At 40.0% G+C, this 18585-nt stretch overlaps 1 protein-coding gene and 1 long non-coding RNA gene across 3 annotated transcripts in view; one reads left to right on the top strand and one right to left on the bottom strand.

The window, feature by feature from the left end:
• LOC144187165 (hepatocyte growth factor receptor-like) overlaps positions 1-15847 on the top strand; it is a 32040-nt gene extending 16193 nt beyond the window's left edge. The window contains exons 7-22 of one of the 2 annotated variants that reach the window (XM_077710600.1): positions 1006-1163; positions 1534-1651; positions 1723-1859; positions 2261-2425; positions 2795-2894; positions 5308-5517; positions 8212-8361; positions 9670-9823; positions 10103-10237; positions 10887-11141; positions 11611-11691; positions 12577-12758; positions 13128-13237; positions 13320-13485; positions 13564-13700; positions 14307-15847. In XM_077710600.1, coding sequence (XP_077566726.1) covers positions 1006-1163; positions 1534-1651; positions 1723-1859; positions 2261-2425; positions 2795-2894; positions 5308-5517; positions 8212-8361; positions 9670-9823; positions 10103-10237; positions 10887-11141; positions 11611-11691; positions 12577-12758; positions 13128-13237; positions 13320-13485; positions 13564-13700; positions 14307-14598 — 2550 coding nt within the window. In that variant the 3' untranslated portion in view covers positions 14599-15847. The remainder of the gene's footprint in view (positions 1-1005; positions 1164-1533; positions 1652-1722; positions 1860-2260; positions 2426-2794; positions 2895-5307; positions 5518-8211; positions 8362-9669; positions 9824-10102; positions 10238-10886; positions 11142-11610; positions 11692-12576; positions 12759-13127; positions 13238-13319; positions 13486-13563; positions 13701-14306) is intronic. The other variant, XM_077710602.1, reaches the window with a different exon arrangement.
• On the bottom strand, positions 130-16666 carry LOC144187337 (uncharacterized). The gene is made up of 3 exons (XR_013324848.1): positions 16496-16666; positions 8256-8349; positions 130-524 (listed from the first exon to the last, which is right to left on the bottom strand). It is a non-coding gene; the product is annotated as an uncharacterized LOC144187337 (long non-coding RNA).
• Positions 16667-18585: the final 1919 nt, after the last annotated feature.

Raw genomic sequence — 18585 nt, 5'->3', positions numbered from 1 at the left:
AATGAAGCACAAAGTAGATTACACCTTCACGTCACTTGACATTGAAAGCTACCTTAAAGTAACAGCAATGAACTTCAATCAGGAAATAACTTCTGCCAGGAACAAAGATAGGATATTATTTGAGGAGATCTATCTAAGAGTTTGTACATCATAGGAAGTAACTTGCAACTGGGAGGGAAAAAAGCGTAAAATACCAAGAAGAAATTGTGTACTTTGAAAAATACTATCATCGAAAATTCAAATTAGATGATATAGTACACAGCCTCAATAGAAGAGAGATACATTTTCACCATAGGATGGTTGATGTTTTGAGTGCAGAGAAGCGGGTTTGATGCCGTCACAAAGTCTGTTCCCAACCGTCTCAGATGACTTGCACGTGGAATGCTTCTTCTGAAAGTGTTTGGACAGTATTCTGTCAAGTAGTATTCCGTGGCTGGTTTCCAGCTCTGATGGAGCATCCCCGCCGACGACGGTGTTGTTCTTGTGTCTTCCACGCCGAGAGAAGATCAACCCACTGCGGCTTTCTTTCAGACAAAAAAAAACCCTGAGAAAACACTATTTATCTTCTTTTCAGGGACAGAATGTGCATCCACCATCAAACATTAGAACATTAGCAACACCTGAACAAGCCAGTCAGATCCAACGAAAACACCAAATTTGATTGATCTTTGTTTGTGTGCATTTGGGTTATTCCTTTTAAGGCTCTAACTGCAACTTTATAATACTGTGAATATTTTAAAAGACTTCTTTATTGCAGAAAGTAGTATTATGTTCCGACAGAAAATAAAGTTGCACCTCAGAGTAACTTGAGATCGACCGTCTATGAAGTAATTTGATCTTCAAAACACCCTAGAAGAAACTATATCTTAATTTTACCCAGAAATAGTCAGGGAAGTAACTTTCACTTGGCGGATAGAATGACACAGAAAGCAGGGAATTGGGGGATAGCCCAAAGGTTCTCTTTTCCATGAATTTCCAAGATGTGTGACGGCTATGTTTTCCTAGGTGTCTCCGTCATCTGGGCCTTTCCGTGGCTCCACCGTGGTGACCATCAGCGGCCGTAACTTTGGCTTCGACAGGACAGAGCGTTTCAACGAAGCGTTGGTTAGCGTAGAGTTGGCCGGCACCCTTTGCAAACTCCTCAGACAGGACAACCTCAACAGGTCAGTGTGTGAGCATTTGTTGATGTGACAAAGGGGTCCTATAGGAACAGCTTTAATGGAGCTTATTGTGTGTGTGTGTGTGTGTGTGTTAAAGAAGGAATGTTAAGAAGCCCCCTAGACTCCCAACCCCCTTCCCATCCCAGATTTCCACATTGAGCACATGATTCTACTAAGTGGAAAATTGCTGGGAAAAAACTCTGCATCCTGACTTCCCGCACTCATTAAATAAAATATCACCAATTGAAAAGCAAAAAAACACAACTAAAACCACCACAGTCTTTTCCAAATTGCATTCTTCCAGAAAGTGATGATGATTAGATTAGGAGCATACTAAGTCTCGTGTCTTGGGGGGGTGTTGTTGTGATTTTAGTTGGACTGAGATCCAGTGTTCCCCCGTCTTCCCTGGGAACTTCACCCCGGCTGGACACGTGGTCAAGGTCACCAGTGGACACAAATTCGCAATCACGGAGGGCGCCTTCACCTTTGTGGTAAGCGTGGTGACACACTTCTGTAAAGTAAACCAAGTCGGGTCATATCTAAGTACGACCTCTGAATCCAGAATCCAGTCATCGACAAAATCTTCCCGACATTCGGCCCAAAGTCTGGTGGCACGATGCTGACCATCACCGGTTCCTTTCTGGACACTGGCAACAAACAAGAGATCACCGTGGGTACAGCCAACTGTATCATCCAGAGGTAAGTAATCAGCGTCATGCACTGATGGCCCAATTTACTTTGAGTGTGCTGATGCCAAAATTAGAGCAAACTTGAATGGTCAGCCAAATGCAAATTTAGAAGCTTATCTATAAGCCTGCTTCAAGCAGTGTTTAAACAGCACGACTACATTGTACATTTTTGAAAAGCCAAATGCTACCACGATAAGTGGCATGATCTTGGGCCTCACTAAACCATGCTTTATCATCAATGGTAAAATTCCTTCCTACTCATTTTAGCGCACTGTGACAATTGAGATCAGTTTTTCAGGTGTTCGCTCAAAAGCTGTTAATACACTAGCGCATGAAGCCTGTTCGATTGATAGAGGAGATGGATTGAGTACAAGAAACCAGATTCTAAGTTGACTAATTTGGTGCTCACAGTATTTCGTCAAGCATGCTGATCTGCAAGACCCCGCCACACACTGTCCCATCTGCACAACCCGTCAAGCTAATGGTGGACTCTGTGGAGCGCCAAGCCCCCTCCCCATTCACCTACAACCAGGATCCCCTCATATATAGCATCCAGCCATCACGCTCCTTCATCAGGTATTGTATGTTTCCTAAAATGACATCATCCATGAAGTAGATTTATAATATTGTGGTCTTGTATTCAATTAGATGAGATGAATCCTTCTCTATGGAATTTACAAATATTAAACAAATGTTATTTTTTATCTCATCTCATTTTCTGAACTGCCTAATCCTCACGAGGGTCGCGAGGGTGCTGGAGCCCATCCCAATAATTTTTCTGACTTTATTTTATTCAGCGTGCATCATTGCATTTATTTTCAGCTGTTTCTAACTTTATTTCATTAAGTTTTTTGTTTTTAATCTAAAGACATTACCAGAATTTAATGTTTTAATTACACTGAGATAAAACCATGCAAACCCTCAACAACACTTGTCTTTTCCCAGCGGCGGCTGCACGCTGTCGGCTCAGGGTTTCTTCCTGCAGTCGGGCCTTCAGCCTGAAATGGTCCTCACCACTGGACAGGATGCTGTTGTCTTCCATGTGGTGAGTACCACACCGCAATATACAATATTCTGGTATTTGCTTTATAGTGGGAGTTTCTTTGTCCAATCACATTGTAGCGGTGGATAATGTCATAGCAACACCTAAGTATAGTATCCCTACAGTTAAAGTTAATTTAATCGGAAATTAACTCAGTAGCACCCACGTGTAACACAAGAAGTAATTCAGCGGAAAGTGGCTTATGTGTGAGAACCGGACTCCTTTGGATCCAAGATCCAAATGATTAGTGGTACCTGTAACAGGTGGTTTCTCCACTGACTCCAGCTATCAACTTTCCTTAAGACTTTTCAGTGATTACTCAAAAGGAGAACTTCCCGCTGGTGACCCAGCAGAAGCCACTAAAGATGAATAGCAATAGGAAAGGAAATGAAGTGTAGCTCGGCGCGTGCGGGGTATGGAATTGTAATCAGCCATCCCCACGCCCTCTCAGAGGAGAAAAGACTCCAGTGTGTGGATGTGGACGGAAAAGCGCTAAAGCTGAATGGAAGATGGGATAGCACAAGACAGGAAACGTCTGCTCCACTTGTCATTCAAGTCTAGTAGTTCGGTGAGCGCTTTAGGATGTTCTGCGTCTCCTCAACCTCACCGGCCACACTTTATGGTACTATTTATATTTCTCTCATGTTAGGTCGGAGATGAGGTTGAATGGGAGCTCATGGACATGACGCTCCCATTGAATTAAATACACACATTTACGTTCATAATAATGTCATGATAGAGATTTTGGGACATTAAAAAAAAAAACTAGAACCTAGAATGCTCATGAGCAAGTTTGAAGGAATAGGCAGCCTGAAATCAAAAGTGGTAGCCCATACCGAGTTGGCAAAATATGCATGTACGTGCATGTGTGTACGTGAATGTGGGTATTTGCCTGCAGGAGGCTATGTGGAGGTTGTGCTGCTACGCTCCATGGTGATCTTATCCATCACCGGGCTCCCGTTGAGAGATAATTTGGGAATTTGGCAAACAAACACACTATGACACGTTGTCACACACTCACAAACTGATGGCCGCGGTTTAACCTGGGGTTGATGAGTTTTTCTGCTTCCTGTGGGAAAGCGTTGGGCTGTTTTGTCTATTTGAACTATTAGCAGGTTCATTTATTAGGCTAAAAGCCTTGTTTTGGAAGTGCCTTCTTTCCCCACAGGAGCTCTGAGTGCTGCAGTTTGCTTTATTGGAGGTCATTTGCATACCTCCCAGGGAGTGACGTGTCAATTCACACTTGAAATTTTATTATGTTTTTCGGGGGGACATTTTTTTTTTAAGTGCTGAGGAGCACCTGCTTGGTGATGACACTCTTTGGAGAGCTCAAACCATGCAATACACTGCGAGTTTGTTGGTACTTTAAGATTACATGTGCAGCTTAAGTGTGAATATGAGTGTATATTGGAGTGCATATATTAGTATGTGACAAATCTAGTATTGTGTGTTATAAAAAAAGAGTATTCAGCTTTGTGTGGTGCTTGAGGGCAAAGTATTTTAGTTCCAGTGAGATCATTATGATTATGGTCACAAATATATGATATATACTGATTGTACATGAAAAAACTTCTTTTGTCTAACTTTTTGTTGTGTACTTCTACTTTGCTGAGATGCTACTGTTTCTAAATGATGGTTTTTGTGTCATTGGCTGATAGATGTCAAGTCCAATCCTGTCATCCATTTCAAAATGATAATATAAGAAACTAAATTATCACAATGTAGCTGTGAATTTGGCAGGCTGCTTGTGCAAAAAAAAAATTCCAACACCACCATGTAAAACGTACAAAATATGCAGAGTATGCCAAGACTGAACAAGGATCTGTTGGAAGGTTCCTTCTGTCTCAACTTTCCCACAAACATGAAAGCAATTTCAAGTTTCCTCTCCGGCACCAGCAGCAGTTCCTGCGCCGTCTTTTTCGGTCCAGGTTGAGAAAATGACTATTCTCTCCTCACAGTATGAACATTTCGCTATAAAACCAAGCACGATTGTGCATTGAAATGAACAACAATGGAGTAAATGTATCAAATGACAGGACAAAGACATGGATTAACAACTAGCCTCTTCATTCATCTCCTTGATATACCAGGGGCAAAAGTTCCTTTTTTTGTTTTCTCAAGACACAAAGGAAATGTCGTTAAAAAGAAAGGTCACGTCTGGAGGAGTTTTCTGGAGAAGAATGAGCCTGTCAGACCCCAAAAAGATTTTTTTACTACAAAGCTAATCTAAAATTACTTTGGACATTTTTACCATAAAAAACAACTAAGGGGAAATTAATCACAATGAACATTAGACAAGTTCTTCCTCTTCTTGTGTGTCTGTGCTGATTATAAAAAAGGGTAAATTCTGATTTAAATGATTTTTGTTGTTATCAAATATGTATTTATTGTGTTCTCTGAATGCATTTTTTCTCAGAGTTGTGTTTATGGTGAGAATCGCACTTCCATCCAGTGCTCCACACCCTCCCTTGCCAAACTGGCCTTGCCGCCGCCGGTGGTCACCAAAGTGGCTTTCATACTGGATGGTTACTCCACTGACCAGTGGGATCTGATCTATGTGGAGGACCCCCTCTTCCAGGACCCCAAACTTACGTCCAAGGACAATAAGAGTGTTTTGGAGCTCAAGGTAAGGCCTGAATGATTGGTGATGTCTGAAAATTAGACCCCTGAAGTTAGTTTCTTTTTAGCAAACTAATGTTTGGTGTATACAATATGAATGGCTCCTACGAGTAGCTCCACAAAAAAGTCTGAAAATGTCATGCCTGAAATGACAGAAATGCTAGATTGAGCTGTTTAACGAAGCCATTTTTGTTGCTATTTCTGACCCCAGTTTGACTTAAATTGAGAATATTTAATATGGTAAACATGACTATCACGATAACAACCAGTGGTGTACCATTTTGATTTGCAGTACTTTTTAGCCTATTTATATATGTATATCTATATATATAAATAATAAATAAATCTTTGCTGTAAAATAGATTGCACCCAGAGACAATTTTACTTGGCAAAAAAATATATATATATTTTTTTTTTTAGCCATGTCTAGTATTATGGGTAAAGCCACAAAAATGCCCAAAGATGCCAGGCCCCAAAATGACACAGGATGTTGACCGTTTTGGCCTGAAGTTACCATTTTAGGCATAAGTTGCCCATTTTCCTGGGATCTTTTAAAGACAGACTCTTGTAAGAGTTTTTGTCCATTTGCTGCAAAAATTAAAGCACATGCTGTCGACAGACCAACAACCCGCTAGATTATGAAATAATTCACTTTTTCTTCACTGCGTGGCAATTAAGTTTGTTAAATTGCCATGAGCTTTACAAGCCAGCCAAATGTGTTTACACTGTGGCTGCTTTTGCATGCACGCTCGCTCGCGCGCACATTCCCACGTGCACGGCAGTTTAGGCCACGCCGGGAAGGAAACAATACAGAAAGAAAAACAGGAAGTTAAGTCTGTTTCCCATCCTTGATTTGTCCCGTTTTGGTGGCCCAACCTATATGTCTGTGAGCATATTGTTGTCACTGCCAAGGTCAAAGAGCTTGACATTGTCATCGTGTTGACACAATGAAAACATTTTTTTTCTTTATTCATTTTTTTTCTAACTAACCACAGCCCGATGTAACAGCTGTCCTCAAAGATCTTGGATTTTTTTTTTTTTAATACTTGGCGTGACCTTGGCCCTGTCGTTAAATTCAACTCCCCCTGATCCTATCACTCCTTTATTTTTTGGAGACCCCTTTTTTAGCCAAAGTTCACAATGCCCAGACCTCATCTGATAAAGTTGAATTGTGTTTTTTATTTAGCTTATTTTATTTATTGCCACCTCCTTAATATGCAAACAACTTAGAGGTAACTCTATTTTTGTCACTTTGAATATCAAACTACTTTACTTTTGCACTTGGGTTTGTACTTTTTAAAGCTTTTCTTTCCCTCTCATCTGGAATTGAATCCATCATTCAATCTTTACCAAAGTTAAATTTCTTTTCTTCTATTTTTAATTGGGATACTTATTTTTGGTATATTTAGTCAACATTTTACCCAAGTTTCTTGTCATTCTGGGGGCGGGGGATTATTTTATGTTGATTTTATTGTCTATTCCTGCAAATAATACGAAATGTATTTATTTTTAAAAATGTAAAAAAAAATAACACTTGTAACCAAATTTTAACTGGATAAAAATTAAGACTAAACCATCGTCTCCCCCTAACAATAGGCTCCAGCACCCCCCTTGTCCCTTCTATATATATATCATGAATGAATAGCAAAAATTACAATTGTTTGAATGCTACCTTTTTTTCCCACACGCAAAGAAAATTGTAAATATGGAGTGTATGTGCATGTGTTTGTATGTAAGCGCAGCAACAGGTGCGAGCCTCCACTCTGTGTCAAATCTGGAAATCCCTAGCCGTCACGCGAGGAATGTGATCATACTTTTTATTGCCTTTTGCTGCACTCCAACAAGCATGCGACTATTAACGTGTGTGCGTACGTGCATGTGTGCGGATGGCATAAGGAAAACAAAAGTGAGAAAGAAAGTGAGAATGAGCAAAGAACGACTGGTGTTTTGTCGCCAGACTATAATAAGAATCGAAATGAGCACTCTCCAAGGTGATAATTCACTAAGACGTTTACTCGGGTCACTTTAGAAAGTTGATGCGAATGCTGTCTGGGATGTTTGTGTACTTCTAATTCAATGCAGATAGGGCAAGTGTCAAAAATCAGCTAGTTACTAACAGCTTTTTCTATCTAAGGCTACAATTTTGCTTACCACACCACACATTGCTGGCCAAATTGTCCACTAAATCTTTTTTTTATTCTCACAATGTATTCCTGTAAGAAATATAATTATAATAATAATAATAAAAATCTGATTGATCATGTATTACATTTTTAACAATAATATAATTCATTTATATGGTGTGTGATTATTGTATTATAAATGTAATATATTTACAATTATTTACATCTAAATCTATTTGTAATGGAATAATTTTGATAGAAATTATTTTTGTAGTAACATTTGAAAATGAAAGTGAAATATCCTTAAAAAATGTTTTTAGAATTTATTCATCTACCAAAAATACAACTTTATGTGATTTCTTTATGCACTTATCATATTTGTACCTTGTATACATTCATGTATACAAAATAAGTTGTCTTCTAGTAATACTTCAATTATCGCTCATTTATAAAACAGTTAAATTAAAATGAAATCACTTTTTGTCCAAATAGACTATTTTTCAATGAAAAGCTACAAGTTTATTTGGCCATGTCAACTTGAAATGAATGCAATTTTCCCAATGCTTTCTGTCCTGCAGGGTGACCGCATGGACCGGGAAGCCATGAAGTGCCAGGTACTCACAGTGTCTAACCGCAGCTGCGAGAGCCTCACACTGGTGGGAAACACGCTAGAATGTACTGTCCCCAATGAGCTGCAAGCGGCCCCCGCCAAGGAGCTGCAGGTGGAGGTGAGAAAAGCCCATTTAGAACATCACAGATCTTTCTATGCATTTAGATTTTCCACAAGCAAATGTGTTAACATAGATTATAAAATGAGAAATTCAAATACAGATTTTAGAGAAAAAAAAAATCTGAAATTGTCCTCATCATGTTTATTATTACCCTAATCACTACTCATTTACAGTATTTGATTCACTACCTTTAATTTGAACAGCAAAAAGTGTGGTTTTTGCACTGTGGTGTAAAATGACAACCACAATGGTTACACATCTTCCAGACAAGCCGTACATATTATAGGTACATGTAGTGGCGTGTGCTCTTAAGAGATGTTTGATGAGATTAGAGCCACTCACAGCAGACACAGACAAATGCTTTCCTAGGGAAGATGATTTACACTTCACAAGTATGCTCTTGCCTTTCTTAACTGTGACGTTGAGATAATGCAAGTATTTCCAACCTGAAAACATTGTGACATTGGAAAAAGTTAGTGAGATGACATTGTTTCTAAAGTTCATTGTAAATAACAATCGATTTTGTTATTCTCTTTATTTGATAGTGTAGGTCATATTATGTGAATATTGTTACTGAGCGTAATGTGACATTGCAAAACATGTCCAGTTAGCACAAAACTGACAAAAGCAAGCTTCGAACGGGAAGCGTACTCAGCCGACGCTATCGAAGGACCTTTATTTATCTCCAGGCTAATATCCTTTAGCTATGATTGCACAAACATACACAAACACACGGGTATCTGAAGTCAAAGTGGTAACCTCATAACCACTAAACTTAATAAAAGCAGAGGCAATGTCACTGATGTAATCTGACCTCAGATAACTGTGTGTGTTATTGTGTGCGTACCTGTCTGTGTGTGTGTGTGTGTGTGTGTGTGTGTGTGTGTGTGTGTGTGTGTGTGAGTGTGTGTACATGTGTGTTTCTATATGCCTGAATGGCTCAAAGAGATTAAATCTGAATAGCACTCAGATAAAACTGTTCATATGAAATATAAAAATAGGATTGGATTTTCTTTTTATGAAGTTGCTTTTTTATTTATTTTCTTTTTCACAAAATATATAATAGTGTATAAATATGCTCTAAACACTTGGTACCTTTGATCACATGTATTGTAATTTAGATACTTTGTGATACAAAATTGAAACATTCAATCACTCTAAGGTGGAATTTGTTCATATAGTGGACCAAGTATACAGTAGAGTCTATTCACATAGAATGTTCATATCATGTCAATCAACAGAATGATCTAATCTTATAATAGATCTGGCAGAATATGTTATAAGGTTGCATTAATTTTTTTCCAGTGGCGGCAGGCCGACTCCATCCGTCACCTTGGCAAGGTGACTTTGGCGCAGGAGCAGGATTATACTGGTCTGGTGGTGGGTTGTGTACTGGTCAGCCTGCTCCTATTGATGCTCGCCTCATTGCTCATGTGGCGCCGAAACAAACGCATTGACGGTGAGTCCACCAAGTCCCCGTTGCTATATGCTTCTATGTAATGCCTCTCCAAGATGAGTTTTCTTTCCGGCGTCCAACAAAGTCACGCAAGGAAAGATTGCTTCCTGCCTTCTTAGCATTGAATAGACTGACATAAAAATATATAATTTTTCTTGCTGGATGCATGAGGCGTCTTCTAATGTCTGCTTTTTTCCCCCTCCATCTCTTCTGGCTCTCCTGCTACTTTTCCCTCCTGTCCCGCTTCTCTTCTCGATGGCTCCCGGCCATCGTCTTCTGTAGATCTGTCTGAGGTGTGGTACGACAGCCGTGGTGACATCCAGCATCTGGACAGGCTTGCTAACGCCAGGAGCGTCAGTCCCACTAATGAAATGGTTTCTCACGAGTCTGTGGATTACAGAAGTACGCTGTTGGAGGGTATGTGGGAGCTTGGGGCTTTGGGCTGCTTACAAACTTTTCATACCCTATTGCAGTTTTGATTACAATTCCTGTTTACAGATGCCAAAACACACCACCAATCAGGATTGCTGCTTTGCGTTTTGTTTCTATATAGCACAGCCAATTCCCAAAGAAGTATTAGGTGCAAATCTTGTTGAGTTGCCACCACTCTCCTTTCAGACACTATTAAATTGAATTTGAATCCAAAAACCAACATCTCAATATTTGCAAATGTTCAGGAATGGTGTCCACCTACCCCAAGTTGGCTCAAAGTCTTCCTTAGCATGAAATAACCAATCTAGCAGAAACACCACCACACCCCCATCCACCCTTTCCCCAAGGAGTACAATGATCTCATCTGTCTACCTGGTGTGTAAGAACATGACCTGGGCAAATTAGCTAATATCACAAACACACGCACCCCCTTAGGACTCCAGAACACAAGGCAAACCCCCTATACACAAATATGACATCATCTAGTATATCAATCTCTCCTATACTTAATTGTGGTCCAAATTTTGAAACCAGATCTAAATAGTGCATTTGTCGAAGAAGATTTCAGATGGCAATGACTCATTCCTGCATGTCTCCTTATTTTATTTTTTTTATACCCTCACCTCCCCCCCAGACCAAGGCACGGAGCGTCCAGAAACATGCCGTGCGGCCCCTGTTTTGTATGGATCAGGCAGAGAGCCGCTGTCACCCCGGCTGGGGATGCTGGCCCGTGGCTTCGGGATGGAGGGCGAACTCATGTCACCGCTACTAATGGCGCCGCTTCACATTGACCTGTCCGGTTTGCATCCAGAGTTACTGAGAGAGGTCCAGCACGTGGTGATTGTGCGTGAAAGACTCCTGCTGCACCTCAACCAAGTCATCGGCAGAGGTGAGCGGTAGTGAGTTGTTAGGAAAAGCACTAAGATGGCCGTCCGTGGATCAAATTCAGCCCGTTTGGCCATCCCCCTCCCCAACCCTCCTTTGCTTTGAGATTACTCCGTGAAGGAAAAGGAGGCTCCAATTTTCAGCGCGGTTTCACCGCGACTAATTCCTGCGGCGCTGGCAACCCGACACTTTCGGCCATCTGCGACAGCGTGATAGGGGAACGTCCCGCTCATTTCATTCCCACCGCTGCCCTTCTGAGAACTCTTATGCCCACAAACTGCAGCTATAATTCATTGAGTGGGGGGTGTTAATGAATAAAGCCTGGTTTTGAGTTACACCGGCAGTCAATCAATCTCATACAGCCTTTCAAGGTGTACAAACAAGTCAACTGATAGTATCAATGTGATGTAGACATAAAAATTAATGTAAGTACAGGTTGCCAAGGGTGAAAAATAAGATGTATATTCCCATAGGTCACTTTGGATGCGTTTTCCACGGAACTCTGCTAGAGCCAGACGGCCAGAACCAACACTGCGCCATCAAGTCTCTGAACCGTGAGTAACTGTTTTTTTTTTTTTTTTACTTTTGCACAAAAAACAAACTAATTTAAATGTACTATTTTTATTATTAAGTATTTAATCATCTTCATTTCTTTTAAATATGTTTAGTTTTTTTGTGTTTAATGTAGTACACAGAAATTTTAAAAACCTTTTACAAACCTCAACAGATTTCAAATATAATATATTTTTTAAATATGTTTTTTAATGAATTTGATTAGTAATTATATTTTCACAACTCCATTTGATAATACTCAGTAAATAATCTCCCAAAATGCAACAATTATAATTCTGTGATAACAATGGCAGAGTCGGTGGTGTTCTATCCGGGGTTATCCATTTCCAACAAAATCTTTCTAATCACATAAAGTATGACAACGCAATCACCTTACTGGACTGTCACTTTATTTCTTTTCTTGAAAGTGCTGAATTTGTGTGTCCCGGGGAGGATTTTAATCTAGTAAAGATGACAGTGAGTGGAGGGGCTAGGATGAGGTCCCGTCCCCTGGGACCTTAACCTTTCATTTTCTCATCTCTTTGTTGCCTTCTCATTCCACGTGGATGGCTTTTCCACTTCTTTTTACAACCATTCAGAGAACAAAAAGGTCCTACTGTATAACTATTTTATTCCAATGGCTTTCTTTCAAATAAATTAGTACTAAATTGGAAAAGCCGAACTTTATCTAAAGAGGCAGACCCAGTGAAGGTGATACTTTTCTGTATAATGCAATCAGATCATTAAATGCTAATAGAATAACACGTGTTCCTTCACTTCCCACAAGTGGCAAAATAGGGTGATTTTTGCTTTGACACACATTAACATTTTTCTAGAAGCTTTCTCAACTATATTTTCTTCCCTCCCCCTGCCCCCCTCCTCCAAAGGCATCACGGACCTGGACGAGGTGACCCAATTCTTGAAGGAGGGCATTATTATGAAGGATTTTAGCCACGCCAACGTGCTGTCGCTGCTAGGAATTTGCCTTCCGCCCGAGGGCTCGCCACTCATGGTTCTGCCCTATATGAAGCACGGAGACCTGCGCAACTTCATTCGTGACGAGGGCCACGTAAGACTGACAGCGGGGTCTTCTGCCCCCTCTGGCTAGATACATGCATTTTGATGTTCAAATGATCCTTCAAATCTTGACAGTTTTAGACCAGGTTTATTGTGGTACTTACTTTTATTAAGTTTAAAGCCACTATATAGTGGAAGAGAACATATAACATACAACAACAAATCATTTTTACAAAATTTTATCTTGAAAAAAATGTCAATGCTTAATATTGTACTATGTCAAAATTTAATAGACATTCAGCAGTTTTCACAATTTGATCAGCTCACTCGTATTTTAAGGCATTAAAATGGAAACAAAATTTATGGACATCCTGGAATCCACAGGCTGTTTATTGATCTATATATTTATTTTGTGCAACAGAACCCAACCGTGAAAGACCTGATGGGTTTCGGACTCCAGGTGGCTAGAGGGATGGAGTACTTGGCCAGCAAGAAGTTTGTCCATAGGGACCTTGCGGCCAGGAACTGCATGTGAGTCTATAGAACTGCTTCTGATAAATGTCTTTGTCTTGGTGGAAAAATAATTTGATTTCATGTTCTTTTGTGGTCACAGGTTGGACGAGAGCTACACAGTCAAGGTGGCTGACTTCGGCCTGGCACGCGATGTCTATGACAAAGAGTACTACAGCGTCCACAACAAGAGCGGCGTCAAATTGCCTGTCAAGTGGATGGCGCTAGAGAGCCTACAGACCCACAAGTTCACCGCCAAGTCTGACGTGGTACCAAAATACCTCATTAAAGTAGAAGATTTACTGTATAAAAATACAAATTTCTAATGGTTTTCATTTGCTCTTCAGTGGTCATTTGGTGTGTTGCTATGGGAACTGATGACCCGTGGGGCACCGCCTTACTCTGATGTCAACTCCTTCGACATCACCGTCTTCCTCCTCCAGGGGCGCCGTTTGCTCCAGCCTGAGTTCTGCCCCGACGCCCTGTAAGTGTGATTCTACTCACCTCTACTTTGTTTTCAATTGGTAGTATATGTATATTTATATAGGGGAAAAACATCATGCTGTGAACATCAAGTGTCTCATTGCTGATTTATGAGCATAAAAGAGGGAAAAGCAGACAAGCAAAAACACTTGGAATGAATGCTACCTTTTTATTTACTTATTTTTTATCATTCCTTGCTCTTTTGGACGCCAGCTTTCTTATCCTCTTAGTTTTTCACTTATCTTGACTAGTTGCTTAGCACCCATGGCGGTGGCATTCCAGCCGCTGTCATCAGGAAGTCCCATCAATCAGGGCAACGTGTCAAAGACAGCAACGTATCTCTCTTCTCATTTTAAAGGCATTTGTTTGAAATCTGGTGAGTCATGGTTTAATGGGCAATCTTTCCCAACAGAGTGAGGGAGAATCTGGTAAAGAATGCACTTGATGTGCAATATATCTGCTTTCTTTTTTACCCCTGAAAATATTCTGACTCAATGTGTGAGTCACTGAGCCCCAGTTTCAGTTTCACCTCTGCCCTTCAATCCCTTTCACATGGCCATTCACCCTTTTTCAACCTGAAATTGAAGTGCTATCATCTTCCTCGCAGCTACACTGTAATGGTGGAGTGCTGGCATCCAAATCCAGAACGCCGCCCGTCCTTCTCTGACCTGGTGTCCAGCATAGCTGCTATTTTCTCCAGCTTCAGCGGTGAACACTACGTCCTCCTCAACACTACCTATGTCAACATCGACAAGATGAGCCCTTATCCGCCCCTGTTCACCAGCACCGATCCGACATCCTCCTCTTCTTCTTCTTCCTCTTCATACACCGAACCCTCCACCTCACTGACGTCCCACCCGCTCATGTTTTGCCAACCCGAGCGGAACTGTTGCACCTGATGATTACGAGGGAAGAACTACTGTGTGTCCCAACACTGGACAGAGGACAAGCTCTTAATGTACATAGACTGATGTTTGTCATGTTATTGACTTCCCAGACTTTTTGTAGGAGGAAGTCGTGAGCCTTTTAAAGGGGGAGTCTTGCTTCCTTCTTAATGTGAATTGTGGTCAGTACAAAAAATGTTGCAGCTCTTTGAATTATATAACACAATTATCATATATTAATGTTCTAAAGACATTTTGGACAATTGAAGCTTGTGTCCCTCACCAATATGGAATCTGGCAGGCACATCTATCATAAATAGAGCAACAAAACACAAGAATTTATGCCTGGAAACATGTAGGAATTTGTCAATGGGGTTTGAAGCAGGTACTTACGTCTCATTCATGAGAATCTTTTTTTTTTTTTAATTGCTGGCTCAGAAGCATCATTTTATTGTTTTAGAATGTCAGCCCCGAAGACAGAATCACTTAGTAACATGAAGTTTGGTGTCCAGGTCACTTAATGAGAAGATCCGCAAAAACAATCTCACTAACCTCTGTACCAAAATGCACATGGAATCTTAAGAACATAGTTTGATTTTAGCCATTTCTAAGCTCCTTTATACAAATGCTATACTTTTATAATGGCAGGTGACAAAAAGGATTATTTTATGTGGCTGCAGAATATGGAGTTCTGACTTGCCATTGATTTGATAGTACTATTAGTAATTGTATGGATTTTATGTCCCCAATGCCAGGTTCACTTGGATTCATATTATTTGTATCACAGACCTATCATGAGAAGAGCGACAAAAATATCCAAAAAAGGCCATGCCCAACACAGAAAGTCATCCATTTTGGCAGTCATTTCCAGAATTCCTTCAAGGACAAAATCCTCCTTAATATTATATATGATTTCTGCCAGATGTATAGCACATTTACTAGACGATGGATGGCGCATAGTGGCAAAGCTTGTGATTTATTTTGTTTTATAATTGTGTGCAGATGAACCATAATGGCAAATTTCTAGTCATGGCCCTGCATATCTTTGGTAATCACAGATTGGGCAGGAATGAGGAAAATAACAGGGAGAATTTCTTATTTTAACTGTAAATTGTATTTGAAAAAAAAAAGTTTTTTAACGGACGGCCACATCGACAGACTGAATGTTTGCTCTGAGAAGAAAATGTTGTATTATATTTGTGGTGGTGACACGATGATGACACAAACTCACTGCCAAATTGTAAATAAAAACATGTCAAGTCATGTTTAGTCCCCTTTAACCACATTCATTTGAAAATTCACAGTCGTATGAGTGCGTGGGTGTGTGTATGTGTGTAAAAAAATAGAGCCCGGAGGTACATGTTCATCCTCTAACGCGATGTTCAAATTAAGTGAACACAGTTTACTATGTGCATGCTTTACTTGCTTAATTAAACGTCTTGCTTGAACACACCTGTACTGCAGGTGAAGGCACCGCACCCTCATGCAATTACGCGGATGTGAATTATGGCCGCTGTCCTTTTTTCCACAGCTACGGGCCTGCCTGATAGACACACAATCATAAATGTATACATAATCATATGTGTCGCAGGGATTTACAATTTGTTGATCCTCTAACGCTATTGTTTTGCTCACATAGGCATCTTTTTTCCAATTGGCGAGGAAAATCTCCAACCATTGAGCTTCTGTTTACCTTTTCGAAGGTACCATCTGTTCTACTAAATTCTAGTTGTATCTTTCTGCAGCTCACAAAACCGTCAAATGTCTCGCCATACATCCCAACAGAGCCCGGATGATGCTCCATATGTCACATGCAGTAAATCAGATAACCAATTGGCAGGTAACCCTGTTGTCCTTCCCTAGTTGGCTATGATAGTCTCCACTACTCTTGAGCAAAGAACATTTAGCTCACCACAATGATCTTTTAGCCCAGTCACAGCAAACATCCTGTTGGACCTCATTCAAACTCCATAGTGTTCTCCAAGTGGGTTTGAGAAAATAAAGATCTTTCTACACAGGCCTTAGCAAACAAAAAGCGATGACAAGAGATAAGTAGACATCATTCTAGTGTTGTTGATCCGGCGGCGACACAAAGCTTTTACCTAAACTGTCTTCTCTAATCCAGTGTCTTGTGACCCACATGGACACACCTACTCCAGAAGAAGATCAACAACTGAGGTATGTTATACACTTGCACACTGTTGAAGCAATCTATAAAGAAAACAATAATGTGTGCTTATATCTAGCAAAGGGAGGTGGTGCTAAACTGAAAAAAAATGAAAACTCATGGCATGTAAAAAGTGGATATCACCAATTTTGCTCACATTCATGGTTGATGGAACGTAAGGCAATAGCAATGAACTTTACGTGACCAAACCTAAAAGCGTAGTTCAAATATAAACACTAGCTTCAGCTTTAAAAGTACACGGTGCATATCGATTTGCTCCAAAGAACTGTTCCACAACCCTTTTTTTCTGGCCATAGGTTGGAAATTTCCATCTTTGCATGTTTCTGGAATGCAGTTGTACTTATAAAGTAGCTGATTGTGAACCGTACAGAAGTTTCGTTCTCAACCCGGTAAAAAAAAATTGTGGCAAAAAGTATAGTTGCAGGGCTTGATGAAAGTTTAGTTCATAATAAAGCCCTTTGGATACAGTTTCACATTTTGTGTGTGTTATCATTAGATAAAGCCACCAAAAGAATGTCAAATAACATTCTGACCTACTGAGTCAACGTGCACCCATTCAGAGTTGTTAATGGGCTTTGGCATGAGAGAAAGGAGGGAGGTGGATGGCACAGAGTGGTAACACTCTTACACACGCACATGCATGCGCATAGAGATAACTGACACACACCGCCCCCTGTTGACAGATTGTGAGTTAATGGGGACTACTTTGTTGGTCGTCATACAAGTGTCTTGCTTTGGATTGGATTCTTTCTTATGTTTTCTAAAATTTTATCTTACCATATGTATGGTATTAATGCGATAATTTTATCATGTTTTATTTTATTTGGGGAATGCTTTGGATCAACATTCTACTCACATTGTTCTCACTTTATTTTCAAATATTTCAGGGCATTGGCCGGACAACTCATTGACATGGTTTTGACTTCAACATATTCAAATAATTCATACAAAACAGCCTTTTTTTGTATGTTATTTTGTTTTGTTTAATTACTCATCAACAATTGATATTGGTTTATTTCCCAAATGGATGCACTTGAGCAGTTCTTCTCATGTGATCAGCTCACATTCCACAAAAAGGCCTGTCTTTCTCCACACCTAAATAATTCCACCATCACTCATCTAAAAGTGTAAAAAAAAGGACAGGGAGTGTGGGTTTAGGCAGCCAGGAATTCCACGGGAGTGTAGTCAAAGGCAGACTGCTGTTGAAAGCTCATATCTTCACAAAACTTCTTACATCTTTTCATATCTTCCAATAAGTGAAGTACATAAACAGACACTGAGAAGCTGCTATTTTTCCTAGTGTTGTATAAATACATTATATGTTTCTACATAATGACATCATATTTTATTATATCATAGTGTAGCGGAGCAAATCATATTGTATATTGTGTCATTTCACATAATATCAGGATAATACAATGGCTTAATATAAATGATTGGAGTTTCAATTGGACTAAAACGTTTTCTTGCAGTCAAAAAATTTGAACATTTAGTGGCATCCATGGAAATGAAATATTTAAACACTCATTTCCAACTCCTCCAAATGTCACCCTATTTTTTTCAATAAGATGCTGGAAGCAGCTGTCGGAAGAAGGTCGCATCAGGTTTCTGTCTTTTGTCTGCATTTTAATAACAGAATTTCCTGACCGCTAATGAGTGATCTGACGAGGTCACCAGCACTTTTTCCATCTGCTAGCTTCCTTGGAAAACTGACTAAGGCCAAGAAGTGGTGAGCTCAATTGAAATAAAAGAGCCCATCTTGCTTTTGCATCAACTTGTCACGCTTCTTACTCACTTCTTAATAACAGTCTCAG

The sequence above is a fragment of the Stigmatopora nigra genome, chromosome 2 (assembly GCF_051989575.1).
Source record: "Stigmatopora nigra isolate UIUO_SnigA chromosome 2, RoL_Snig_1.1, whole genome shotgun sequence".
In the NCBI taxonomy this organism is placed as follows: domain Eukaryota; kingdom Metazoa; phylum Chordata; class Actinopteri; order Syngnathiformes; family Syngnathidae; genus Stigmatopora; species Stigmatopora nigra.
The sequence above is the reverse complement of the archived record's forward strand: the minus strand, read 5'-3'. Positions and strand labels throughout refer to the sequence as shown.